General features: G+C 42.3%; 1 protein-coding gene across 2 annotated transcripts; it reads left to right on the forward strand.

Moving 5' to 3' along the window:
• The first annotated feature begins 1098 nt into the window (after positions 1-1098).
• On the forward strand, positions 1099-26752 carry RGS14 (regulator of G protein signaling 14). 2 transcript variants are annotated; one of them, XM_060765661.2, is made up of 15 exons: positions 1099-1385; positions 4375-4396; positions 5356-5510; positions 5912-6004; positions 9083-9226; positions 9418-9567; positions 9709-9820; positions 10035-10156; positions 12547-12750; positions 17301-17377; positions 19051-19177; positions 19738-19819; positions 21456-21514; positions 23057-23168; positions 25880-26752. In XM_060765661.2, exons 1-15 carry the CDS (start codon positions 1341-1343, stop codon positions 26170-26172), a joined length of 1797 nt encoding a protein of 598 aa, XP_060621644.2. In that variant the 5' UTR covers positions 1099-1340; the 3' UTR covers positions 26173-26752. The 2 variants fall into 2 exon arrangements, with proteins under 2 accessions (XP_060621644.2, XP_067319746.1); XM_067463645.1 differs by lacking the exon at positions 5356-5510 and having other exon boundaries at positions 1100-1385.
• The last annotated feature ends 572 nt before the right edge of the window (positions 26753-27324 follow it).

Genomic DNA, 27324 nt, shown 5'->3' on the forward strand with positions numbered 1-27324 from the left:
TTCCAGTGAAACTGCCTATCGTGTGGCTGGGAGGATAAAATGAATGTGTGTGCAGAAACTATGAGTCTATTCATGCTACTCGGGCCCTTTCTACACTGCCATATAATCCAGATTATTAAAGCAAATAATCCACATTATCTGCTTTAAATCAGATTATATGAGTCTACACTGCCATCGAATCCAGTTCAAAGCAGATAATCTGGATTTTATATGGCACAGTAGAAGGGGCTTCCATTATAGTGCTATTATTCCACTTTAACTGCACTGGCAACACTATATGCACTCTTGGAATGTGTAGTTTAGAGAAAAGATGCCGCTATGGCTGTTAAAATGGAATTATAGTATAGTCCTATACAGTTGGCCTTGTGTTTCCATGGAACTTTCATCTGCAGATTCTACCATCCATGGCTTAAAAATATACCTCCCTTCAAAAACAACCTTAAAAGCAATCCTTTTACATAAGGGATACTTTTTTATGATGTCATTGTATACGACTGATTTTGTTATCTACAGGAAGTTCTGCGATCTTAACCCCAGCTTAGAGAAATGAAGGATAAATATGTGATATGTGATACAGAAGTAAATACAACTGACATTGTACCGAACAATTGTACACGTAGCATCACGTCTGCACTTGGCTGGCTGGACTAGAGGTAACATGCAGACATAATAGCCCCAGCTTTGTCCCAGCCAGTTAATTGGTGTCCCTTGAGCTTGTTTGCCACTGTGGGAGGATAATGCCACAAGGGCCTGTGTTCCTGATGCCGTGGGTGATCCCTCCAGGCAATTGCATGTGTCTGAGACTTTGTCCTCGTCGCCACCTTGTCTCCAGGCTTTCTCTCCTTCGCTGCAATTTTGCCTGAGCATGCCATTTACCTGTGTTTCTGCCTGTGTTCAATTCCTCCTCCCCCCCCCCCCCCCCCCGGGTGGCAAGACATGTGTGTGGCTTCCTTTGAGCTCCTGAAGTTCCAGGTTTCTTATCAGGCGGAGACACAGTCCTGCAGGGAAATGTATTGCTCCAGCCTTGGACAGATGACAAAGCCTTGGGCTGTGGGTGCCTGTGTGGGGCTGGGCTCTCAGAAGGAGGGAGTCTCTTTCCAAACCCCATTTTGAGCTGTGGTTTTGGTTTCCATAGTGACACTTCCTGTGGTAGAGAAAAGAGGTAGTGAGTGCGGCACTGTGAGTGTGGCAGGCAGGCAGCTGCACGCCTTCTTTCTCTCCCGGCCGGCCGCCGCCGGGGATGCTCTGAGAGGGCCGTGCCGCAGCCTCAGGGAGGGCCTTCTCCAAGGGAGGCCGGTGGTCCTGGCTTCCTGGGGCTACCTGGGACAGCAGCAGGAGCCATGCTGGGAAAACCCAAGCACCTGGGCGTCCCCAATGGCCGTATGGTGAGTGAGGATACTTCGGCTGCTACTTGGGGATGGCAAGGCCAGAGGTCACAGCTCTCCAGCTGAGTGGAAAGTCCTTTTGCCTTCTTCTGCCCCAGTAAAGGATGCTTCAAGAAAGCAGCTCTTCCAAGGTCAGCCCAGTCTTGGCATCAGGAGGCTGGGAATAGTTGTTTGTCCAGGAAAGAAGAGCTGCTTTTACTGGCTGGATGCCCATTGGCACTTTCTAGGCCTGTGAAAGCTTTCGAGGGCCTTTTCCTTTCCAGGATTACTGACAAGGAAGGCTGATACTATACTGGGGAATGTGGGATACTTTTGAAGCCACTTTCACATTCTTTTGGTTGGGTTACATCTAAACTCTTTTGTTCCAAGTCCTTGGAGACAGGACATGGAGGGGAGGGGGAAATCCTCCTGAGTGCAGTTAGTGTGTGCTGCGGAGAGGTTACTTGGAGGTTTCCTTTTGTCACATTGGGTGTGAGGGTTTCTGTGGCCTGTGAAATCACAGTGCCTTTCAGGGACTCTGGCTTGCACTGAGCTGCCTTTCTGTGGGAGCACACTAGCGCAAGGCAGGCGTGAGAGGCTCTGACATGGGGTTGCACAACTGAGCATGACTCGTAGCCAGGAAAGGGGAGGAAGGGCTGTTTGTCAGATTAGATGGGCTGATAACATGGTATGCAGGAATCTCACATTGTAGCAGAAGGAAGAAGTTGCAGTTTAAGATGTTTACAAGTTGGTAGGTATTTTGGGTAGTGGCCTTATTGCAGAAAAAGAGGGGACTTTGTTTAGATGGAAGGTTAATGTGAAACAGCTTTAATAGCTGGACTAATTGTTAAAATGTAGGTTGCAGGTTCGAATTTGGAGTGGTGTGAGGTCCTTCTGTTAGCCCCAGCTTCTGCCTATCTAGCAGTTCGAAAACATATGTGAGTAGATCAATAGGTACTGATCCGGCGAGAAGGTAACAGTGCTCCATGTAGTCATGCTGGCCACATGACCTTGGAGGTGTCTACAGACAATGCCGGCTCCTCGGCTTAGAAATGGAAATGAGCACCACCCCTCACAGTCGGACACAACTAGACTTAACGTCAGGGAAAACTTTTACCTTTACCTAGCCTTTGGTTGATGTGGTTCCCTTTGACTGTGGTTCAAAACATGAAGTATTAACTTTCTGATAGGTTCTCTGGTGTTGCATGTTTTGTAAATGTCTCCTTACAATTTAATTCAACCTTGTAGATTAACAGAGGTATGGGCTATAGGTATGGCCTTCTTCTGGTTGTCTCTGAGGCTCCTGAAGGGGGTCTTCTGCCACTACCACATATTGGTGTTGACAGAAAAATAACAATTCTTGTACTGGAATAAGTTGCCAACAAAGCATAGGTCTAATTTAAAATAGCATTGTAATCCAGAGAGCCAGTGTTTTGTAGTGGTTTCAGTGCTGGACTGGAATACTGTGAGACCAGGGTTTGAGTCCCTGTCTGGCCCCACTAAGTTAAGGACATTGAGCAAATCGTCAGAGGAAGGTAAAATGAGTCTCTTTACAAATTCTGCCAGGAAAACCCCATGACAGGTTCACTTTAGGGCTGCCATATGTCACAAATGATTTGAAGCCCTCAGAACTGTTTGAGAAGCACAGCTCTCTTCCATCCTGTTCATTTTAAAGCCTCTTTGAAAGATGCCCCCCCCCCTTCAGCTGTCAGTATACCATAGAATTTTATTGGCATGCAGAGTTGGGTTGGCAGTGTGGCCAGAGCTAAGATGCAAGTGAAACTGGGCCCCCTTCCACACAGCTGAATAAAATCTCACATTATCTGCTTCGAACTGGAATATATGGCTGTATGGACTCAGATAACCCAGTTCAGTGCAGATATTGTGGGATTTTCTGCATTGATATTCTGGGATATAGGGCTGTGTGAAGGTTCCTGGATCTACACTGCCCTATATCTTAGGATCTGATTCCACATTATCTGCTTTAAACTGGATTTTATGAGTCTCCACTGCCAGATAACCTGAGATAAGTAGATAATCTGAGATCAGATCCTAGAATATAGGGGCAGTGTGGAAAGGATCTGAGCGAACTTGGCCCAAGAAGCCATCTTGGACAGGTCCTACCATCAGGTAGACACCTCATGCGGATTATTCTGAGTGTTACTAAAGGACAGCAAATTGTTTTGCAATTCGTTATTAGTGTATTATTATTAGTGCTAAGGAGCATGAAGAGGGTCTTGTAGGACTCAGGTGCCTCAAAAATTGGCTTTCTCATTGGAACTTGACTTCTGAGGGGGAGAGGTCTCATCTGCTTCTCTGCCTCAAGCAACAAAGTATTTGGGGTTGGCCATGGGGTCCTGCAGGAGAGGAATTGCTAAAATGGAAAATTATCTGTGCCATGGTGTTAGACAGGCCGAGGTAACAGATATGTTCTGTCACAAGGCTCTGCACATGTTATTTTCAGACCAGTGTGATTTGAAATGTACTTAAACCAAGGAGCCTTGTATATCAAGGAATTTTGACTTGGTCCCTTCTTAGCAGTAATATAATCACTGTTTGTATATTCACCAGTGTGTAATTTGATTGAATAAACTGTGGGGTTTTAACAAGGCTGGTCACTGTAACATATCTGAACTATCCCTATTGATAGATGTATATGGTCCTAGAATTCTACCACTGTGTAGAAAAGTAATTCCTAGTGACAGATATCATCTTGATCATTCCACCTGAGGTGAGTCCAGGGATAGGGGCTAAGCAAAATCTGTAGCTCATTGCCTTCTCTAAGGCACCACTGCTTTCCATTTCTTGCTGGAGGTTCTAATGGCAACAGACTTTGCTAGTTGATTTGCTGATGTGATGAGGCATCACCTGGCACTTTTCCTGAGGCTGAGATATTTGTGAAACAAATGACCTGGAGCTGCACCTGCGAATAATCCAAATGCCCGACACCTGAGCAGGGAACATTATCCATACTAGGTAGGATTATGTCAAATTGTGCTTTCTTTTGCAGGGCCTGGCATCATCAGATGGGGGTAAGTAAAGCTTCTGGCTTGGGAAATGGTGGTGGATTTGTGGGTTCAGATGCCTTTTAATGGCAGGTTAATGAGGTGTGGAGTGGTATGGCTGGCAAACCCAATCAGAAAAGAAAGATCTGGTTATCTGTCATTCACCCAGACTGATACTTTGAATGTCATAAAACAGCATTGTGCTCCTAGATGATAAAACACAATTTGCTCAGAAGATCCTGGGATGTTTAGTTGGGGGTGGAACTCATGATGTCAAATGGCTATGTCCATCTACTGGAAAGTGAATTGCAGCCTTGGTCAAGGTCGACATTCCTAGTAGACAGGGGTGTGTGGCCATCTCAGGCAAGCCCGTAGCCAGGATTTTGATTTGGGGGTGGGGGGCTGAGGATCTACCCTAGCAAACCTTTTGTATCATTATCCCAATGCCCCCATGCATATGGGATATATTGTGCATGGTGATCAGATCATGATATGAATAAACATAACAGTTTAAATAATGCACCAGTAAGGCCTTCTCGCAGACCACCTTGATAATTTCGGGGGGGGGGGGGGCGCTGAAGCCCCTCAAGCCCCCACCCCACCAGCTACATGCCTGATCTCAGGGAATACATGTTTCACTGAATCCCTTTTGTGCCCGCCCCACCCCAATCCTGGTAGCTATTGTTCCCCATGAGGTGGGGAGGAGAGGGAGGCAATCAAGCAACTGTTCTGAACTTGCTTCCTTCAGTTGTGGCGGTGGACTCTGTCCTATTTCCACTATTGAACTAAGATACACCTGCCAGTCCAATTAGGTTTTGTAAATGGAATGGAAGAACAGGTGTCTTCTCATCCATCACCTCAGGCAGCAAGGCTTTTGGGGGGTTAATTGTGGCCCTGAGCATTGCCAAGTTGTGCAGGCCTTGGGTCACAACATCACTGCAACTATTGGGCCTGTGAAGGAACTGAACTATCTCTCTGTTTCACAGAGTTAAACAGCTCTGGGGTCCGGGGCAGTAATGACAGTGTGGTCAGTCTGCCAAATACCCAGGGTATTTCTCACTCCTTGGGACAATCCGTAGCCCGCTGGGCTGAGTCCTTTGAGACACTGCTGCAGGACCGACTTGGGGTTGCCTATTTCACTGTGAGTTCCAAACTGCACTACTCCTTGTCCTGACTTCCCTCTGCACAGTCCTTGCCTTGTACGTGTCACTTTCCTTGACTGATTTCTGCTTTGCTGTGTACAGACTCCCTATAGTACTGTTTTTTGTTCGTCAGATGAACAGTGCCATCTCCTCTCTGCTTTCCAGTTCTTCTAATCTTGTTTAAATGGCAGCAAGTTTTCCTCTTTTCTTTCCAGTTCCTCCACTGACTGAAGCTGTCTGTTTCTATCTGTAGTAGACATCATTGCCTGTATGGGCTGGACAACTTGTACTGTTAGCGAACAGTCTGGTCTTGGGCCTTTGACTCCCCCTGTCCTAAAATACTAAATTCTCTACATTGGGACAGAGTGAGGTCAACTTTATCCTTACCCTCTTTTTCTAGGAGTTTCTGAAGAAGGAGTTTAGTGCTGAGAATGTGTATTTCTGGCAAGCCTGTGAACGGTTCCAGCAGATCCCAGCTAACTGTACAGAACAGGTAAGAGGATTTCCTGGGGCACTAAGTAGGAGAGAACCAAATTCTGCACCAAGAGGCTGCATTATGTACTAAAAGGGGAAATACATATAGTCTGAGCAGGAATAAATTAGGTTGATTCCAGTCTGACATGAGATCTCACTGCAGACAAATGAAGGCTGGGATTTTCAAGAAGTGAGTTTCTGTACAAGATTTAATACTGCAGGCAGGTGCATTTCACAACTACAGTCTTCCCTCACTACTTCGCAGTTAGCTTTTCGCAGACTTGCTGTTTCTCAGGTTTTTGCCTCCCAATTTATGAATGGTTGCCATTGCCCAGAGTGTCATTCTAATCCCCCCTCCTGATGGAGTGTGGAAGGGGGTTTCACCCTCCCTCTCAGGAGAGAGGCAGCCAATCAAGAGAGATTGCAAAGCAAAGCAGAGATAGCTAGCAAAAAAAAGTACACGGTGTCTTTAAATCTCTCCTCTCTTCTGCCTCATCCTCAGAATGCAATATACATATATAGCGTCCCTACTTTGCGGATTTTCACTTTTTGGTCCTGGAACGTAACACCCACGATAGCACTGTATCTTGGTGTAAAGGAAAGGTGAAATGCTAAGATGTGCTAAAATGATTCTTAGAGGTTATCTAAGTTGTATTTGTTTTGTATCACATTAAATACCATGGTTACAGCCTACGGAATCCAGAGTTTAGTGAAGTACTTAGGATTCTTGTTGGGACAGCTATAGCGTCTGTTTAGAAAGGATTATAAGTACCCCACAACCACAAGTCCCAGGATTCTTTAAAATGTAGCCATGCCAGTTAAACTATCCTCAGACTAGAATTACTATACATGCAGATACAAACCTACTCTGCAGGTTAGTTTCAGATAGCAAGGTAATACATTGCACTTAAAAGAAAACAAATTTATTTATTCATTTACTGCATTTATATTTTCTCACCCTTGGGGGGACCCAAAGCCATTTCCAACATAATAAAGGCAAAATGCAATGCCGTACATACATGTGAAAATCAAAGCATAATATCTAGGCAATAACAAATAACTATAAATGAAAAACAGTAACCTTATTAAAACATAAAGTGTAAACAACATTTAGATATTAAAACATACAGTTAAAATATCTTAGTATAAACATTAAAGTCATGTAATCCAAAATCTTAATATGAAGCCATTCCAGTTGTCAATTGCACATATTCCCTATTCAATTCTTGCACTACTCACTGTCCAAAGGCTTGGTCCCACAGCCATGTCTTTGCTCTCTTTCTCAAGGCCAAGAGGGGGGGCGACGATCTAATTTCACGGAGGAGGGAGTTCCACAGTTGAGGAGCCACCACTGAGAAGGCCCTGTCTCTTGTCTCCACCAACTGCACCTGCAAAGGAGATGGGACCAAGAGCAGGGTCTCCCAAGATGATCAATCTTTGAGGTATTTCATAGAGGGAGATAGGTTCAGACAGGTAAGCTGGGCTTGAACTGTTTAGGGCTTTGTAGGCTAAAGCCAGCACTGTGAATTGTGCTCGGTAGCAGACTGGCAGCCAGTGGAGCTGATGTAACAGCGGGGTTGTATGCTCCCTGTACACTGCCTCAGTGAGGAGTCTGGCTACTTCTCGTTGGATCACTTGAAGCTTCCAAACAATCTTCAAAGGCAACCTCATATAGAGCGTGTAGTAGTAGTCAGGATGTAACAAGATCATGGACCACTGTGTCCAAGTCTGACCTCCCAAGGCATGGGTGCAACTGGCATACAAGTTTGAATTGTGCGAAAGCTCCCCTGGCCACTGCTGAGACCTTGGGTTCCAGGCTCAACAATTAATCCAGGAGGACTCCCAAGCTGTGAACTTGTGTCTTTAGGGGAATGTAACCCCATCCAACACAGGCTGTAACCCTATGCCCTGTTCGGCCTTTCGACTGACCAGGAGGATCTCTGTCTTGTCTGGATTCAGTTTCAATTCGTTTGCCCTAATCCAGACCGTCACAGCTGTCAAGCAGCAGTTCAGAACCTGAACAGCTTTATTAAGAAAATAAAATGTAAATCAATAGTCTTCCAGAAGTGTAGACTAAAATTTTGATAATATCCAGCTAGTATGGATGCTAGTAAGCGAGGAGGGAAGCTGTAGTTTAGTAAATCTGGAAGGCACCATATTTTCAGGATACTGAAAGTACAATACATTGTGCAAATATGCATTTGCCTATTTTTTCTGCTTCTACCAGTTATAAAGGAGGCAAAGAAGTAATGAAGTGTACCAAATTCCTTCACTTCGATGACGGAGATTATTCACACACTTTCAAATGTACCTACACAGGCAAAAAGGCTAGGAACATCTAAAAAGAATTTCACAGAATATGAATTTCTGTCATCAAATAAATGCTGGTACACTTTTTGAAGAGGCCCTGGTGGGGCAGTGGGTTAAACCACTGACTTGCTGACTGAAAGGCTGGCGGTTCAAATCTGGGGAGCGGAGTGAGCTCCTGCTGTTAGCCTCAGCTTCTGCCAACCTAGAGTTCGAAAACATGCAAATGTGGGATGGTAACGGTGCTCCATGCGGTCATGCCGGCCACATGACCTTGGAGGTGTCTACGGACAACGGCGACTCTTTCATTTAAAAATGGAGATGAGTACCACCTCCCAGAGTTGGACACAACTAGACTTCATGTCAAGGAGAAACATTTACCTTTACATTTTTTGAAACTCCTTCCTCAGATATCCTTGTTGAATAATATTAGTGTAGAAGATGAAGGGCTTTCCCATTTGTAGAACTATCCTCTGTTGAATGTTTTTCCAAATAAAACCCTTTTGAGACCAGGCCAGGGCATTCCTCTGTTAGGTCTTTTAGATTTTTATTATGCTTGAAAATTGAAGGCTTTTCATTTTTACTGTATGGAAAATCTTATTGCTGTTTCAATTTCTTTTGTTGTGTCAGCCATAAACATCTTAAACAAACAGACAGGCTCTAATTGTTCTCCTCTTACGTTCTGTATTTAGGAATGCAGCACGGATGGCATGAGTATAATCTGCCCTAATACTTATGCTTCCTCTTTATAGTAGCATTCTGACTTTCACTCCCCATGTTTTCTCCATAGCTGTCCCAGGAGGCTCGGAAGATCTACAATGAGTTCTTGTCAAGTCATTCTGTAAACCCAGTCAACATTGACAGACAGGCTTGGATTGGCGAGGAGATGTTGGCTACTCCCACCCCAGATATGTTTAATGTCCAGCAACTCCAGGTGAGAATAATCTACTAGTTGTAGTCTGGAAGTGGATGTGTTCGTAGAAAAAAGAAAAAGGCCCCTCAAGAGTGGAACATCACCTCTTACTCTAATTAGCAACACTGCTACCACTTCCATCCATTATTGGTGGTTCAAATCCGAATTGCTGCAGAGATGGTCATTAACTAACACAATGCTTTTTGCTTCAGATCTTCAACCTGATGAAATTTGACAGCTATGCCCGCTTTGTCAAGTCTCCACAGTATCAGGCATGTGCAAGGGCCGAAAGCCAAGGGCAGCCCTTGCCAGAACTGAGGCCTCATTCCCAATGTGGCAGCCCCCCAACTGAACACGGCAAGGTACAAGGTCTCCTTTTTCAGCTTGGGAGAATAGTAGCTGCAAGGTTTTGTGGGATTTAAGGGACGCCCGTTCCCCATTTCCCCTCCTTCTGTCTGTCTCCAGTATGCCGTGAGTTGATAGAATCTCTGACTTTCCTCTAGAAAACAAAACTAAAACTAGGGAAGTCCCTGCCACTTGGTGTGGAGGCAGTAAGCAGTGTGCCCAGCAGGAGTCCTCGGAGATCCTTCCGGAAAGGGGACCGTGCCCGGGGAGGTGAGTATATGCAGGGATACAACCATTGTAAATTTGAGGTTAGGGTGGCACCAGGAGTGCTTATTGATTGGCCTGGGGCTTGGAAACATTACTATTTTGGACAACACTCCTAGAAAACGGCTAAGCAACGTGATCATGGGGGTTTCTAGGAGCTGTAATTCCAAATTCCAGACTGGTCTCTGTCACATGCTCTAGCCTGGCTTTTCTATCCTAGAGGAGAGAAATGGCAGTGAAGGACCATCCCACTGGCGTGAATCCCAAGGCTCTCTGAATTCCTCGGCTAGCTTGGACCTGGGCTTCCTGTCCTCCTATACAACCAGCAGTTCCCAGTCGGAGGTGAGAGCTTCTGGAACCTATGTAGCTTAGACATTTGGGGCTGCCACCCGCCAGCGTGATTGGTGTTCCCTGCTGTACTGTGTGGGTGCTTGGCTCTTGCTTAACATTTTGCCGTGACTGTTGCTCCATGGGTCCTATGCAACCCCCACACAATCTATAATGAGCTATGTGACTGTGCAGTGTGGAGGAGTTCTCTGCAACGTGGAAATCTCTTTGACTGCCACTGGCAGTACTTGTACAGCTGGTACAGTCCCAGTCCCACCCGCCATGAACACCCTTCCCCAAAACAGTTGAACAGATTTGCTTAAACTCCCCTTGAGAGTCCCAGCTGGTGGGGATGAAGCTTTCCCTCCTGATTACAGTGGTTGATGAAAGGAGAACATACATAGGGTGACATTGTCTTAAGAGAGCTAGCACTGCCCCTTTTGCAAAATGGAACAAACGTGAGAACGTGTGCATTATATATTGCTCTCTAGTGCAATTCTATGATATGCTTCCAGCCCAATTTTAGTTAAAATGTAAGGTTTGCTGTTATCCATTATTTCGGGTATCCACGTGTGTGTGTGTGTGTGTGTGTGTGTGTGTTGGAACATATCTTCCATGGATGCAGAGATTGTACCACATTCCAGAAGAACAGATGCAGGGTTGCTGTCAGATTTTTAAACTGTATGGCCATGTTCCGGTAGCATTCTCTCCTGACATTTTGCCTAAATCTGTGTCTGGCATCTTCAGAGGTCTGTTGTAGGGGAGGCAAGTGGAGTGTATATAAATCTATGGAGAGAATGCTCCACTTGCCTCACCTTCAACAGACCTCTGAAGATGCCGGCCTCAGATGAAGGTAAAACATCAGGAGAGAATGCTACCGGACCATGGCCATACAGCCCGAAAAACTAACAGCAATCCAGTGATTCCAGGCATGAAAGCCTTCAACAACACATAGAATAGATGTAGCATAATCCTAAATCATTGGGATTTAATTTTCCCAGTGAAATATATTCAGGACTTCTGCTTTTGTTTCTTAAAATTGGCACATGTGCAAGGAATAAAGTCCAAGGAAAAATATATACAAAGGACTGTCTGCAAAGATGGGGACGACTTCAGAGAACTAGCCTTAGGACAGCTCAGAATAATAGTGGTGGATTCATCTGGCAAAATTCTTGACTTGATTTATTGATTTCTTTCTTTTTAATATTTATATCCCACTGGGACCCAAAGTGGGCTACAACTTTAAAAAATAAAGTAAAACCATTTGTAGTCCAATTTTTTTAAATAAAAAATAACCAATCCCACTAAAAGATACTAATTTTAAACAATTTAAATACATTTAAAATGTGATAAGGAAGATAAGAGATACATTACCCATGTGGAAGCCCTTCTGCAACAGCCAATCATCAGCTGAGGGCCTGACTAGAAGTGCATCTATACCAGGCATGGGCAAACTTCAACCCTCCAGGTGTTTAGGACTTCAACTCCCACAATTCCTGACAGGCTCAGGCCCTTTCCTTTTCCCCTTCAGCCACTTAACCTTCTTGCACTCAGGCTTACAATCAAAATAAAGACACAACATGCAAAGAGAAAAAATAAGAAGAGGGGGAAATTAGATTCAGCAGCAGCTGAGGGACGAAGTTTGCCCATGCCTGATCCATACTGTCGAATTAATGCCATTTGACATCACTTTAACAAACATTGCTCAATGCTATGAAATCAAGTTGCATGGTGAAGCACCACTACTAGTCAAAGAAAGTTAATAACCTTGTAAAACTCCAGTGATTCCAGAGCATTGAACTATAGTAATAGTGTCCAACTGTGTTAATTCTATAGTTAATTCTATGGAGCTTCTGGTGGCGCAGTGTGTTAAACCCTTGTGCTGGCAGGACTGAAGACCGACAGGTTGGAGGTTCAAATCCGGGGAGACTGAGGGTGAGCTCCCTCTGTCAGCTCCAGCTCCTCATGTGGGGACATGAGAGAAGCCTCCCACAAGGCTGATAAAACCAAAACATCTGGCCATCCCCTGGGCAATGTCCTTGCAGACGGCCAATTCTCTCACACCAGAAGCGACTTGCAGCTTCTCAATTTGTTCCTGACAAATAATAATAATAAAACCTGCAGCATTCTCTTTCCTTACAATAGCTCCCATGCAACAGGATTTAGAGAAAACTATATGAAAGAAAATGAAACCAATAAGTGTTTTCTTTTCTTAGCCCTGTATACAGTTAGGGTCAATTTTCTCCATTGTGATAAGGTCTCTCATGAATGTAAAAGGTGAAATGGCTGTGTGGGATGGGGAGAAGATTTAGGGTGCTGCTGATCTCGATGACTGACTTTGGAGTAGGAAAATATATGATTATTGAAATAGCTACCACTGTAAAAAGCCCTTTCCCCTTCTCCAGAATCACCGAAAAAGCCTGACAGGCCCAGAATCTGAAAATCAAAACCAGCCCATCAAGTACTGTTGTGTTTATCTGCCTGACGGGACTGCTTCGTTAGCTCCAGTGCGGCCTGGTCTCTCCATCCAGGAAATGCTGTCTGGAATTTGTCAGCGCCGTGGCCTCCATCTGCCGGATGTCAAGATTTACCTTGTGGGGAACGAAAAGGTATGTGTGTATGCCTTCAAGTGACCCATGGATTTTCTAAGGTTTTATTAGGCAAGGAATACTCAGAGATGGTTTTGCCAAACCCTTCCTCTGAAATATAGCCTACCACACCTGGTATTTGTCCGCAGTCTCTCATCCAAGCACTAAAAGATCCACTTTTTTGCTGAGGAGAAAAAGAAGGCAGTCTTAAAAGAAAAAGCACCACTGCAGGAATCTAAGAGAAGGGGGATGCGGTGCTGTATTTACCAATACTAAGTAAAGTAAAAAGGGTTTGGAAGCCCAGTATTCTGTCCACCTAATCATCCACTTTCACGTGCAAATATTTGCTTTGAAAGGCGGATTGTGAAGACAATGAATCTGAATGGTTTGGAACACTTTCAAAGTTAAGCTTACAACAGCTCCCCAGCTTCATTCCACTATTCCATAACCTGACAATAAATATAAACATTTGAGCTGGGAAGCCAGCAAATCAAGGCAACTGCATGCCTAAACTTTTGTAGGAACCAGAGCCTTGGCTCCTCCGCTCCTTTTAGTACACAGACAGCATTCCAGGTGTTATTAGACTATGAATTCCTGCATCCTTAGCTAGAAGTAAGGCGTGCTGGAAGTTACAGTCCAACCAGCTCTAGAGTACTACATGATTCCCATCCCTCCTTTATTTCATTTTTTCTAATAAGAAAGCCCATAAGTTTTAAAAAGCTGGAATACACCTTTTGAATTTAAGTTGGTGGTATATACCATTAGGGCATTTTCACATCACCCTAACAGTATCTTTAATTTGTGTTTGTGTTATTTGAGTGCATGTGTGGGTGAGGATGCTAGATATGATACATAAGAGAGCTGTTTCTTAGCCAGAAGTACTTTTTAGGAAATGTAGTTATTCTACACTGTCATTAGAATAGCTGGTGTAGCAAATGTTAAGTTTAGAATCATGTATAAAATACCCTTCCATATCTACAGGCGTCAGGTTTTTGACATACTGTCACTGAGCATAGCTGTGATGTGAGTAATGGGGTGGACTAGAGCAGGGATGGGCAGCATGTATCTTTCCAGGTGTTGGTGGACTGCTGTAATGTCTCATCACTGGCTATGCTGGGCAACGATGATGGAAGTTATATCTCAACATCATCTGAAGGTCACAGAGGGTAAACACCCAGGGCTAGAAATAGAGAGCAAGACAGTGTAAATTAGCAATGTGTGAAGTGCCAAATTAGACAAAGGTCCAAAGCAGGAGACTTTGACCAAGATCCTGTATCGTGCTGCTGGGTTGTAAAGTTCCGCTGGGTGGAGCTTCCACCTCCCTGCACACTTGACCCACTTGTTTTCTGTGTGGGTACATCTCCACATCATTCAGGAGCCAAAGTAGGATGGAAGGCGACTGAAGGTAAACAGATAGACAGACAAATAGCTGGACCTGGCAGCAGGAAGAAGATGGCATTCTCTTGACCTTTTGTAGGACCTTCCGGGGTCCAGGAGGATGCTTTGTTCTTCCTGTGGGCAACTACAGGAATGGATCTGACTCACTGCCTGCCTGCACCTTTGTCCTTTCCACCATATCCTCTGCCATTCAGCCAGAAAACCAGTAGATTGCTTGTGGATAGTTCTAATAGGTGGAAATATTAAATTGTTCCACTCACAACCACCAAAAAAAGTTGCATATTAATTAAACTTTCATACTTCACTAATGGGATGCTATGCACACTCACAGGCAGGCTAGAGGTCAGATATCAGATTGGGCAAATGTCTAAATGTGGTTAGACAGAGTGTGGTGTGGCATGTGGCTCTGGGTTTGTACATGATGTAATTAGTTACTCAAACTATTGGACTAGCCTAGAGGAAAGAGTTTTCATAGGACCTCATGTCTCTTCATTGGCTTGGTAGGTCAGCTGGTCAAACAATGGGGGTCAGCTTTCAGGCCAGCTTTGCTATCAGGGTAGCATCTCAGGGCCAAGGCATTTAGTTGAGCTCAGTTTAGCTGGCTGGTGGAAGGCCCATAACACTTTTCTCCGCTACACTATTCAAGGTATACAAGCCCTGTTTTTTTCGTGTGACCCCTACAGTTGGACTGTAGATTATGGCACTTGTAATTCAACACAACTGATAAGCATCTTGTTGGGAAATGGTGGTCTAAGTACTGCACAGTTCAAATTTATTTGACTTTTGAATTGCTTTATTAGCATTCCTCTTTTGCAAAATGCAGCAAATAAATATTTATCTAAGAAATCAGATGACCACCCTGATTGGATACAAAAGATCTATTTGCACTAGACAAATACTTTTCAGTTTATAGCTGATTACAAGATTTGCATATGCTCACTGGTTATTCCTAAGAAAAATAAATCAAGTTTCCTGTTTCCTAAATTAGATATGTATTAAAGCCCTCCTGTTGGATCATGCTACTTAGAAATAAGTCTCACTGATATAAATAGGCTTGCTTACAACTAATATATAGGACTAATGCCTAAGGTGGTTGTTAGATAGAGAATAAATCTTATTGCATTTAGTGGAATTTTGGTAATCTTACAGTGCATTCATTGGATGCTTTTTTTAAAAAATGCATAGTTTATGTAGCATTTATGTAGTGAATTTGTTCAGAATGTCTGATCTCAAGACATCTCAGTAATCTTTAAAATGGCTTTTAAAGTATTATGTGGCCAATAATATTACTGTCTTACACATGTAAGAAGAATGGGATTGTGAATAGCCCCCCAGGGCAACCTTGGTCCAAAGGTTCCTTCTGATTTCTTTTTGAATCCGTGCTTCACATTGGAAAAAGAATTGAAAACATTATCCACAACAAGGACTGCATTCAAGAAAGGAAAGAAAGAGAAAAAGGAGTTCTTCTGTGCATGCCTCTGGAGTAAATAACAGTATAAGCTTTCAAGCAGGCAAAGCACTACTGTAGTATGTACGTTTTTCCAGAAGTAAGTCACAGAAACACAGCAGAATATTATATAAAGCAAGCCTGTGATCATCATGCTTTATTCTTCCTATTTCAATTTTTACTTTTAAAAGTCTAATATACACATTAAAAACTGTAACAAACACAGAAAACAAGAAAATGAACAAAATCTACAATAACAGAACGTATTTTTAATTTATAGTTATATGTTATTGTTTAGCTATTACGTTTTGGTTTTCATGTGTATGTACAGTATTGAATTTTGCCTTTATAATGTTAGAAACCGCTTTGAGTTCCCTTAGAGAGAGAAAAGCAGTATATAAATGCAATAAATAAATACCGTAAGTAAATAAATATTTCATAGTTGGTGTAATGTCATGCTCTGTTTAAAATTTTAAAAGAAAAAAAAAACAGAATTAAGTGTCATGATTGTTAATACTCTAGAAAACAAGAAGGGGTTACATATACTGTAATATAATTACTTTCTTTTGGTTTTAGGGTCAGCTAAAATATCTTTCCAAAATTTCAAGTGACATTTTGGTGAATGACACATAGAAAGCTCTTTATTTAAAGATGGACTAGAGGGAAACCAAATTTAATCATAATTGTCCATATGTTTCTCCCCCTTCACATATCTTGATTTACTTGACAATTTTTGTAATAGGGCTGTTCAAATTTTGTTTAGCCAATTCCGCAGAGTAAGGCCATTCAAAGTAAGTCCATTCAAAGTGTTCCTAGGGCGGACAATTTCCGCCCTAGGAACACCTCCTTCTTCCTTGACTGATTTACAGTTTGATTGCTTTTAAATTGCTCGTATCTGTTGTAGGTGATTGGAGAGAACAAGGGTTTCCTGTGAGATTTATGCCACCTATAACCACTTGGCTTAGTCTTGCACGTCGCAGGTTATGGCCCTCCACGCTAGTTCTTCCTCCTGTCAATGAATTGCTGTCATTGCCATCCAAGCACATAAATCTAATCTTTTATTCTACAGTTTCAAAGACTGATATACACAAGGAAGAAAGAAAAACTAAATTTGCCCCGTGGAATTGAATCTTAAAATATTTGTGGCCATTTTTAAACATTTTAGGGGGATAGTGCAAGGATACATGTTACATTACTTGGACTCACATTAAGAGGTAATTGACACCCAGTTAAAAGAATGTTTTCAAAACATGTAAAATAGGAAAAAAGAAGACCAGTCCCGTCCCCCCCCCTTAGACAAAGTGAAATGGCTGATTTTAGATGATACAAATATTATTAGTTATTTCACTTGTGATTAGTGTATTTTTCTGTAAGGGAGGTGGAGAGAAACTTACAGGATTTGCAGCTCAACTTGCTTGGAAAGTATGCATCTTGACTTGGTTGTGGTACCATATCAAGCAGTATAATGTCTCCAGCCAGTCATGGAAAGCTCCCAATCACCTACATTTTCTCTTGTAACACAATGCTTTTGAACTGGTGTTTGGGAGCTATCATTTGAGAATTGTATTCTTTGTCTAGTTTATGAAGAGGCCACTTGTGTGTGCATTTAGCCTTATTCCGTCGTTTTAAAATAACTTGAGACATTTCCATACAAACATATGCACATAAATAAGCATTAATATTTCATTGTTCTTTTCTGCTTTATTAATATGCCTGCCTTTCATAGAAGCCACTGGCACTGAACCAGGAAAGCTTAGTCCTGGTGGACCAGGAAATTAAACTGGAGACTAGGATCAGCTTTGAGTGAGTATGACCTCTGTTTATTTGTGAAACCTCTGAAAATTCATCTATTTTGCTTTGGCCACATACTCTGTAATTAGCAAACCGTGCTTCATTTATTTCAACATATGGACAGAGTTTTCTGCCCATATACATCCCCTCAAAACAATGTAAACAGAGCTCCTTTATGTCTCTCCGAGTCTCCTGGGAACATGCAGGATCCACAGAATGATCTTCCATATTCTAGTTTTCCACTGATGGCTGATTGAGCAGATTTTCAGGGTTGCTAGCAGGCAGCCTGCAAAACCACTGTCTACATCACACTTGGAGATATAATACCTCTCCCCGCTCTGCCTCATTGGATTCTGTAGTGTCACGTCCAGAGGGGGAAAAATATGTCAGGAAGTTGTGGTACAACTGGCCCTCTGTATCTATGGATTCTGCATGCACAGATTCAACCATCAACAGCTTGAAAAATAGTTTTTTAATCCCCAAAAGCTAAACCTTGATTTTGCCGTTTCGTATAAGGAACACCATTTTACTGTGGTATTGTATATAATGGCACTTGAGTACCCACAAGGATCCTGGAACCAAATTCCAGTGAATACAAAGGGCTCGTTCTGCTTCTTTCTGTCATTCTTCGTTCTTCAATTTAAACCGTGTTTTTATCCCAGAGTATATTCTGGAAATTCTCAGAACTAGCTGCAACAGTTTCTTTCCATCCTTAACTGAAATTGTTTTTTTTTTTAATTGTGGAATACTGTGTAAAGAGAAATAGAAACCGTGGATGAGCAGGGACAGTTAAGATGACTACAGTATATTTAGGAATGGAGGGAAATTGAGCTGACACTGTTCACTACAAGAAGAATATGCATTTGGAAGGATATACAGGGGAGAGAACAACAAGCAAAACTATTCTGGAAGAATTTATGTAACTTTACCCAATCTGGAAGCACCTTTTTAAGTCAGTATGGCCACTGGCCAGAACTTACTGTCACCAAAGAGATTCTGCTTCTCAGAGCACAAATCAAAAGGATAAGTAAAAAGTTCTCATTGCTTAATTATGTCTCATGGGACTGATCATTAGGTGTCCCTCCACCTGACCTTGGTGAATATTCCTTTCACTTTATCAACCAGATTGTTCTCTGTGCCCAGTAATGCAGACTCCTATCCTGGATCCTTTCTTGGGATCTCAATTTTGGTTGTAAAAAGGGGCTCAACATTAAAGACATTAATTTGCAAGCATAAATTTCTACAATGGAACAGGGTATTCTGGTTTTTTTTCCTTCTCTTTTTTGGTGTCAGGAGTGACTTGAGATAACTGCAAGTCACTTCTGGTGTGAGAGAATTGGCTGTCGGCAAGGATGTTGCCCATGGGACGACCAGATGTTTTACCATCCTGTGGAAGGCTTCTTTCATGTACCTGCATGAGAAGCTGGAGCTGACAGATGGGAACTCACCCCGCTCCCCGGATCTGAACTGCCGACCTTTCAGTCAACAGTCCTGCTGGCACAAGGGTTTAACTTATTGCGCCACTGGGGGCTCCAGGGTATTCTGTTATCCTTCATCTGGAGTTGGTCAATATAAAGCATGGATCCTACATAGTAATAATATATGTTACATGGGGATACCATAAGTGCTGTTAGCAAGAATTGGTTCAGCTAGGACTGAATATGTTTATTGTGATCTCCTTGCAGGCTGGAACTCATTCCTATCAATAAGAAAGTGCGTATTCTGGCAAAATCTACTAAGAACCTTCAGGAGGCATTGCAGCCCATCCTGGAGAAGTACGGCCTGGATGTTAGACGGGCGCGGCTCCGACGGGTGAGAGTGGTTTTGAAAGGGATGGAGTTGTATGTGTAAATGATGTCTCAGTGAATATAACCTCTGCTGAATTCTGGAATCAGTAGAATTGCTATTATTAATGAAGCTTCACTCATTAATATTTCTCCTTACTATACTCAGCACTTGTTCAGCTTTAGGGGCATTGTTTTGCCTTCTAATTAATTGAAGGTTGAAGGACAGCTAAAAGAAATTGCTGACCAGACTTCATAGTTTCTTGTTGCCCATTGAATGTCTATCTAGATGTTCTCCAGAAGGATTTCCAGGATCTCAGAGCCCATTAATACTTCTTTGTGAGGGAGCTAGAAGATGTACAATATGTGAATATTTCCATTCACTATCTTGTTCAGGAGCTGCCTTCCGTAGCAGTTTGTAGGCGGAATTATCTTATCATATCCACCCTTATGAGGAGACCTTATTTATTTACCTTATTTATACCCTGTCTTTCTCTACCCTGAAGGGGACTCAAGGTGGCTTAATATGGCAATTATTCAACCTTTAATTGTGGCTTTTTAAGACATCTAGCTGATTTCCTTCTGCAGGCTGGTGAACTCCATGCTCTGAATATGGAGGAGAAGGTGAGCACCATCTCTGGTCAGAGGCTTGTGCTGGAGTCTGATGAAGGTATGTGATGCTCCAACACAGGACTCATTGTACATGTAGAATCATGGGCTCTTGGCTTTGTTAATCCCCCTTAGGACATATGTAGCCTACACAGCATATACTGTGTCACGTGGATCCTGGGGAGAAAGAGAGGCAATGTATATGACTTTCCTACTTTTGAAAATAATTTCCACTGCTTCAGGCCAATCAGATGTTGAATGAATGCTGAAGGTTGCTGTTGATATTTACTGTCAATTTAACTTTGACTTTTAGCAAACCCTTTGAATTAGAGATCTCCAAGAGTCCCCATCATCGGCTCTCCTGCTTAGGCACTGGACCTTCAGAGCTAATCGATTTGCCCCAAAGAAATGGCAAATTATTGTTTCCATTTGATGTTTTAAGTTTTATCTTATGTCTGTTATAACAGGCTGTGCTTTTTATTTAATTTTAGTTTGTTAAGTTCTAATTTGTATTTATATTTGGGTTGTATAAATTTTGTTAGTATGGATGTATTGTTGTTGTATTCAGGCATTGAATGTTTGCCTTTTATGTTTGGAATGCGCCCTGAGTCCCTTTGGGGAGACAGAGTGGAATATAAAGAAAGTTTTATTATTTTTATTATTATTACTATGGTTTTTGTAATTGATTCTAACCACCTGCAGTCTTTCCCTTTCTCTGCTGTGTTACAATTTTACCACACATCACCATCTTTTCCAATGAATCTTGCCATCTCACAATATATCCTGTTTAGTCATTTTGGCTTCTACCGGTGTTAATTTTCTCTCAGACTCTTTTTGGAAGCACATGGTATCCATAGAACTTTCCTCCAACGTTACATTTCAAATTAATTTATTATCTTCTATCTACTTTCTTCACTCTCCAGTTTTCACACACATACATAGAAATCTTGAACGTATTGTCTTATTTGTTCACTGTGAGCTGGGACGTGGTCATGTTTCTGTCCTGTATGCTTGTTCAGGTGTAGCAGAATGATGTGCAAGGACACATTTAATGAAGGCTGCGGCCGGTGAACATGTTAAATCAAGAGGAGTCATTTGCCATAAGTAGGGCAACTGCCACAGGCAAACAAAGGAAGAGTTCTCCTTATCCAATGCATTTATTTGCTTAGTCAGTGTGATATTTCCTGCAATAAAAATGTCCTGTACTTCAGATGCCGAACTGAGTGGTAAACCAAGGAAATATGTCTTTCCTCAGAGTTGTTGCAGACAAACAAGATTTGCCTGTTGAGTTTGGTAGTTTCATACAACTGTAAAAACCATGAAGCCTCATCAGGAGGAAAATGCTGGCAACTCTATTGATATTTCCTAGAACTATTTCTGAACTACAGTTTGCCTCATCACAAATGCAACACAGTGTTTCCTGGAGTTATCCACTGAGACATGGATCAACATTCCCCGATTAAATCACTCCAGCAAGGATCAACTTATGTTCCCAGGACTTCAGTTTGACAGTTTCCAACCACCTTACATTCTGGTTCCTCTAAGAAACAAGTCCAATCCATTCTCTGCCAAGAATTTCATCCATGATCTCAGCCCTTAGTTCCAGTCAGACCTCTCACAAGTATCGCCAGAGCTTTAGATTTGCTTCTTTGCTCCCTTGTGCTTCTAGAAATCTAACATTCATGTTTTTATTGTAGAAGTGAAACCTGTTGGTGTTGGAAATGCTTCAGCAAACCTTTCTTGTGAGCAGAGCGAGGTAAGCTTTGGAAGTGAAAATGTTAAATAAGACAGGCTCCATCCCTCCCTTCCTTTCGTAGGAGCTTGAAGACCTGGTGGTTTCAACACGCCTTTGAGAATGACTAGTCCTAGCTCAGCCCCGATATTGTTGAATATGGCCATATCTTTTTCTACCAATTACCCAGGTCACTTCTTCCTATTAGGCCCTGGAAATGAACATCCATAGAGTATACTTATTATTGTTGTTGCCTCCTATAGCATTGCACCTAATTTCCCGGGCCCTCTAGAAATTGCACTAGCCTCGGCCCGGCCTTTTTAAATAGCCCTGAACAGGCAGGATTATTTTAAATATATGTGCTATTGTGACTTTTATGCTTATATTGTTTTGTTAATTTTATGTTTATGTTGTTTACTCTGTATGTATTGATGATGTTACTTGGAAACCGCTCGGAGTCCCCTCGGGGAGGTAGTTCATTCGTTCAGTCGTCTCCGACTCTTCGTGACCTCATGGACCAGCCTACGCCAGAGCTCCCTGTTGGCCGTTACCACCCCCAGCTCCCTCAAGGTCAGTCCAGTCACTTCAAGGATGCCATCCATCCATCTTGCCCTTGGTCGGCCCCTCTTCCTTTTGCCTTCCACTTTCCCCAGCATAATTGTCTTCTCTAGGGGAGGTAGAGCGGTATATAAATAAAGTTTTGTTGTTTGTTAAAGCTAAACCTATGCAGTATTTACTTATTATGTCATCTGGGGAAATCACATAATGCTTGTCCATCATTGAAAAAGAAACCTATAACTGAATCTACATAAGGGCTGTATCCTGATTCCACTGTATAGTATCCTGCCCCCATTTGACCCTTTTACTATCACACATAGCTGTTTTAATCAATTTGAAGTCAGTTTTGAATGATGGTACATGGGGCTTCAATCATGTAATCACATGAGTACATGTGATTACATGAGGACATGTGAGGGAATGTTTTTACTGTGTAAATGTCACTACCACATCAGTTTATGTCCTGTCATAAGACAGCTAACAAGATTGCAGCAGCTACAGTATTTTTTATTCATTTCTGGCATACTCCCAGGACCCAATCAGGTCTGTTCAGAAGTAAGTGCCATTCAGTTCAGTAGTGCTTATTCCCAGGTATGTAGTTTGAAGTACTTGCTGTATGAGAGCACTGCCATAATCATGCTATTCAAAAGCAAATAAATAAATAAATCTAATTCCATGTTTTGCATAAATTCAGAGTGCAGAGGAAGAAAATGGTGCTATTCTTTCTAGGCTACCATGTAGATACATCCGGATCTCCTGATGTGCCCATCCCTCACCCTCATTTTGCCCTGATCCTAATTCTGATTGCAAAATACACAGGAAAAAAAAAGAAGATATACCAGTTCTTCCTCAAAAACATGGACTAATATTATGTGTTCTTTTTTTTAAAAAAAAAAATCACTACAAAGTCTTCAGGAATGTAAAAAAAAAAAGATTTCTAACTGCCTTGGGAAAAATATCATTTTCTGGATCTATCTCAAATCATGCTTTCTCTCACAATGGTGCCAGGATGACAGCTGTGCAGAGATGGAATCTGAGTCTGAACCACTCCCAGAGATGTCCACTTCCTTTGCCAAACCTGCCAGGAGTAACCAGAATCGCCGCACATATGACTTGGAAGGTAAGCAATGTTACTTGGAGTCCGCTTACATACCCGAGGCCAAGGGGATGTTGATTACCTGTGGCAAGTGTGCAGTGTACTCCTCAGGAACAAAGCAAAACAATGTTAGTTTTCATCTTGAAGGAAGATGTATTCATATATTTTTACATACTAATTCATATGAATAAATGTAGTTAGAATTATTGGGCATGATCTAGTTATTGCAAAGTGCTTTTGAATCCCTCTTCATCAAAGCTTGTGTACTCCACTTTTGATCATTTCAGTGATCATCTGTCTTGGTGGGTGCACATTTTATAGAGTAAACAGTTTGATCACAAAGTTATCTGTGACCTGACTCCTTTCCATCACATGTGGCTGCTCTGTTGTAGGGCCATCCACAGCCTGGATAAATGCATTTATTTATTTACTACATTAATATCTCACCCTTCTCACCCCGAAGGGGATTCAAAGCGGCCTTACAGATAGGCAGCAATTCAATGCCATAAAAATACATACAGTAAAATAAAAAATTACATTAAAATCAAAAAACATTAAAACAAATCAATGTTAAAACCAATTATTAAGATCATGTCATCTAAAATCATAATCCAAGGCTGTTCCATTTGTCATTTCACTTTTCCTTATTCTCTTATTGCACTAAAATTTGCTATCCAAAAGCTTGGTCACATAACCATGAAGGTCAGGAGGGAGGGGGCTGCTCTAATTTTGATGGGGAGGCCCTGTCTCTTGTTCCCACCAACTGCACCTGCAAAGGAGGTGGGACCGAGAGCAGGGCCTTCCCAGAAGGTCTTAAATGAAAGGCTTTTTGCAAACTCTTGGCACACAACATATGCTGAAGAATTTCCTTGTGTCACTACATATTCTACAGAATTTGATCAAACAAAAATTTTAGTTATAGGTACATGAAACAGTATGTGCTGTCTCTAATAAAATTATTCACAGTTATATGAACTTGATTAGAGAGGGTGATAGTGAGCAACCAGGTTGATTTTCACAAATAAACAGAGGGAATGGATATCTTGAAGTGAAAGTAGGCAGTTCAAAGTATGGTGGCATAAATAAGTCTCCAGCAGTGCAGCCCCCTCAGCCCCTTCATTAATGTCATAGTGTGATGAACTCAAGATATAATTCATTACCCTGAGAAAGTCAACTCCCCTTTAATTTTTCCCAATCCTTATGGGTACAAAGAGAGTCTTCAGACGACACGTGCACCACCTGGTGAAGCCTCAGATGCCAGAAGGGAGGCTTTGCAAAATGCTCTAGTCTAGTGTGAGATGATGAATATTTTTCACTCCTCACCCACCTCTGCCCATATTATCTTTTCATGTTGGGGGGAGAGTTCAGAAATGAAGCAATCTACATGGAGAAAGCAAGTTATTAAGAGAGGAGAAGACTCATCTATGACATTTCCAAGTTCCTTAACTTCATGCTCTTATCCCTGTTCATCAGAGCTCTGTATTTGAAGGAGGACTATCATTGAAAAGGAAGGGTGAATAGCGAAGGATTATTTAGGCATTTATTTACAATAATGTTCTTTATACAAGAAACCCAGAGTGTTATACAGAATACTTTCACTCCATTCTTATCCCATGATGACCTACAAAACAAATACAGATAAACAACATTGTTTATCTGCAAAACAGTGACCAAACTCATGATAGGGCCACGAGCAATTAAGTTCATGGCTGAATTGGGACTGGAACCCGGATTTCCAGTCTTAACCTAACAGTCGAATCAAGATATAAGCAATATAGTATCTTTTAGATATTTTGGGCGATGGTTAGTGTAAGCACTTTACAGACTATGGAAGTTTGAGCCCAAACCATCTGGTAGGTGCCAGGTCAACTTCCCCTGTTCTAACCATTACTCTACAATGGCTTTTTGGTTGCAGAATGACAGATGGCAAAGAAATAAGAATAGAAATAGAAGAGAAAACAAATAAACAGATGATCCCCAACTTCATGCAGCAAAGAAAGTAATAAACTATGTAAAGAGGCAGTTGAAGGTAGATGGGACATAGTTATATAAATGTCACACCACACAATCCTATGCAACTCTACTCAGAAGTAAGCCCATTGGGTTAAGTGAGACTTACTTGCAGGCAAGTATGTATGGAATTGCATTCATATATATGGAGCCCCCAGTGGCGCAGTGGGTTAAACTGCTGAGCTGTTGAACTTGCTGACTGAAAGGTTGCCAGTTTGAATCCGGGGAGCAGGGTGAGCTCCCACTGTTAGCCCCAACTTCTGCCAATCTAGCAGTTCAAAAACATGCAAATGTGAGTAGATTAATAGGTACTGCTCTGGCGGAAAGGTAACGACTGTCTACGGACAACACCGGCCCTTTGGTCTAGAAGTGGAGATGAGCACCAGCTTAATGTCAGGGGAAATCCTATATAGATATAGATACAAATATATAGCTAGATAGATAGTAGTTCCCTCTCCCCAAAGAATGCTGGGAATTGTAGTTTTTTCTCTTAGGCATTCCAAGAATCCCTGAAGGAAATAAGTATCACCAATAGGAAGTCTTGTTGCACAGAATAATAAACAGGTAATAAATAGAGAGTTTTGATGTGCAGATAAGTCACATTAATAACTATAGAAAAACACTAAATGCTGAAGTTTGTTTGGAGAGTTAGAGTGTAAAAATAATTTCCAGTAAGTTATCAAATCAACTTTTTGTGACCGACCACTTTTTATCCCACCTCCTAGGGCTAGTGGATCTGCTGAACCGAGTCCAGAATACCAGAGTTGATGACCAACGTGGACTACTGTCCAAAGAAGATCTAGTAGTGCCAGATTTTCTCCAGAAGCCTGAACAAGACAGTGTCTCCTGCAAAAAACATTCTTTACCCAGCCCTGCTCCTGACAAGAAGCGCACACCAGAGGCCACCACTTGCCAGGCCAAGGAGCAACTTCCACAACCCCAGGCGGCTCCCCCACCAAAGCTGCAAACACGAAGTCTATCAACATCAAGTGCTTATGGGAAACCTTCAGCCATATGATCTACTCTGTGGACACAACCCCAGCCTAGCCTCCTCTAAAGACAGGGCTTGGAAAAGACACTTTGTTGACTACAGCTCCCAGGCTTATCTACCCCCAGCAAAGGGAGATTCTTGGGAGTTATAGTCTGAGAAGTGAAATTTCCAACCTTTGCACAACAATCCTGCCCAGTGTATCCCATGTTCCTTGCAAGAAGGCCTGGTCCTTCCTGTTCAGTATCTGTTGTGATATCATGGTTTGCCCCATACACCATATTCCTTCTGCTGTAGGATTATGGATGAGGCTCAGCAAGGACCTATGCCCACCTCTGAGGACGTCCCTTCACCTACCCAATTCTGTCTTCCAGGAGTGGAAATTTGAACTCCTAAGTGTTTTGATGCACTCTCTCAGTTTCTTGGAACTGCCCATGCTGGCTGGGCAGGAAACCACCCGTGTTGCACACTTGCTATACCACACTACTGCTCTGTGTTGTAAAACAACTGCCAACAGTCGACCATGTCTTGTGGCTGCAGTGATGACAATGCTGTACATAGTTTGTAATTTTTAGTCTTTGTAATATGTAAAATACACTGGCGAACATGCCCAGAGCCTCTGTATGTCTGTGTGGGGTGTGTGTGGGGAGATGAGAAATTGTTCGCTCAGAAAAACAAAACACTTTGGGAATCAACACTTCCTCTTAATATGAAGGTCTCCATCATCCAGGACTACCTCTATTCCCTAGGGATTGGGGAACTGTCACTAGGTAGCAAATTTTGGGTGTCATGGAAGTTGTTCTTGCTGTTGTGTTTATCTACCAGGTAGAAGAAGAGATGTTGGTGAGATTATACACCTCGGGAACAAAAAAAATAACTTTACTAGCTTTGGGCATTTGGGGAGTTTTGTTTGTTTGTTTTGTTTCAGGCAGCAAAATATGAGCTTAGCTCATCCTTCCACACCCAGTGCTTTGTCTATGGCATGACTCACTGGCCACCTTTGAGAGAGACCGAGGCTGATGACTGGGGAGAAGGGGGAATAGAGACTCTCACTGTTCTATCTTTAGGAGTCCAATCTATTTTCAGTGGTCCAGGATGGGCATGTGCATTCCTATGCACATCAGTAGGTAAGTGCGCCTCATCCATCAAGCTCAGTGTGAGACCTGGAGGTTGCAAGCTTTG

Source organism: Anolis sagrei, chromosome 2 (genome assembly GCF_037176765.1).
Source record: "Anolis sagrei isolate rAnoSag1 chromosome 2, rAnoSag1.mat, whole genome shotgun sequence".
NCBI lineage: Eukaryota > Metazoa > Chordata > Lepidosauria > Squamata > Dactyloidae > Anolis > Anolis sagrei.

Excerpts from the sequence above, each read along its gene's own strand:
- RGS14 (XM_060765661.2), top strand. The coding sequence starts at position 1,341 with ATGCTGGGAAAACCCAAGCACCTGGGCGTCCCCAATGGCCGTATG. Across the intron at positions 6,005-9,082 it reads CAGCTAACTGTACAGAACAG|CTGTCCCAGGAGGCTCGGAA; the intron begins GTAAGAGGATTT and ends TTTTCTCCATAG. Across the intron at positions 9,568-9,708 it reads CCCCAACTGAACACGGCAAG|AAAACAAAACTAAAACTAGG; the intron begins GTACAAGGTCTC and ends ACTTTCCTCTAG.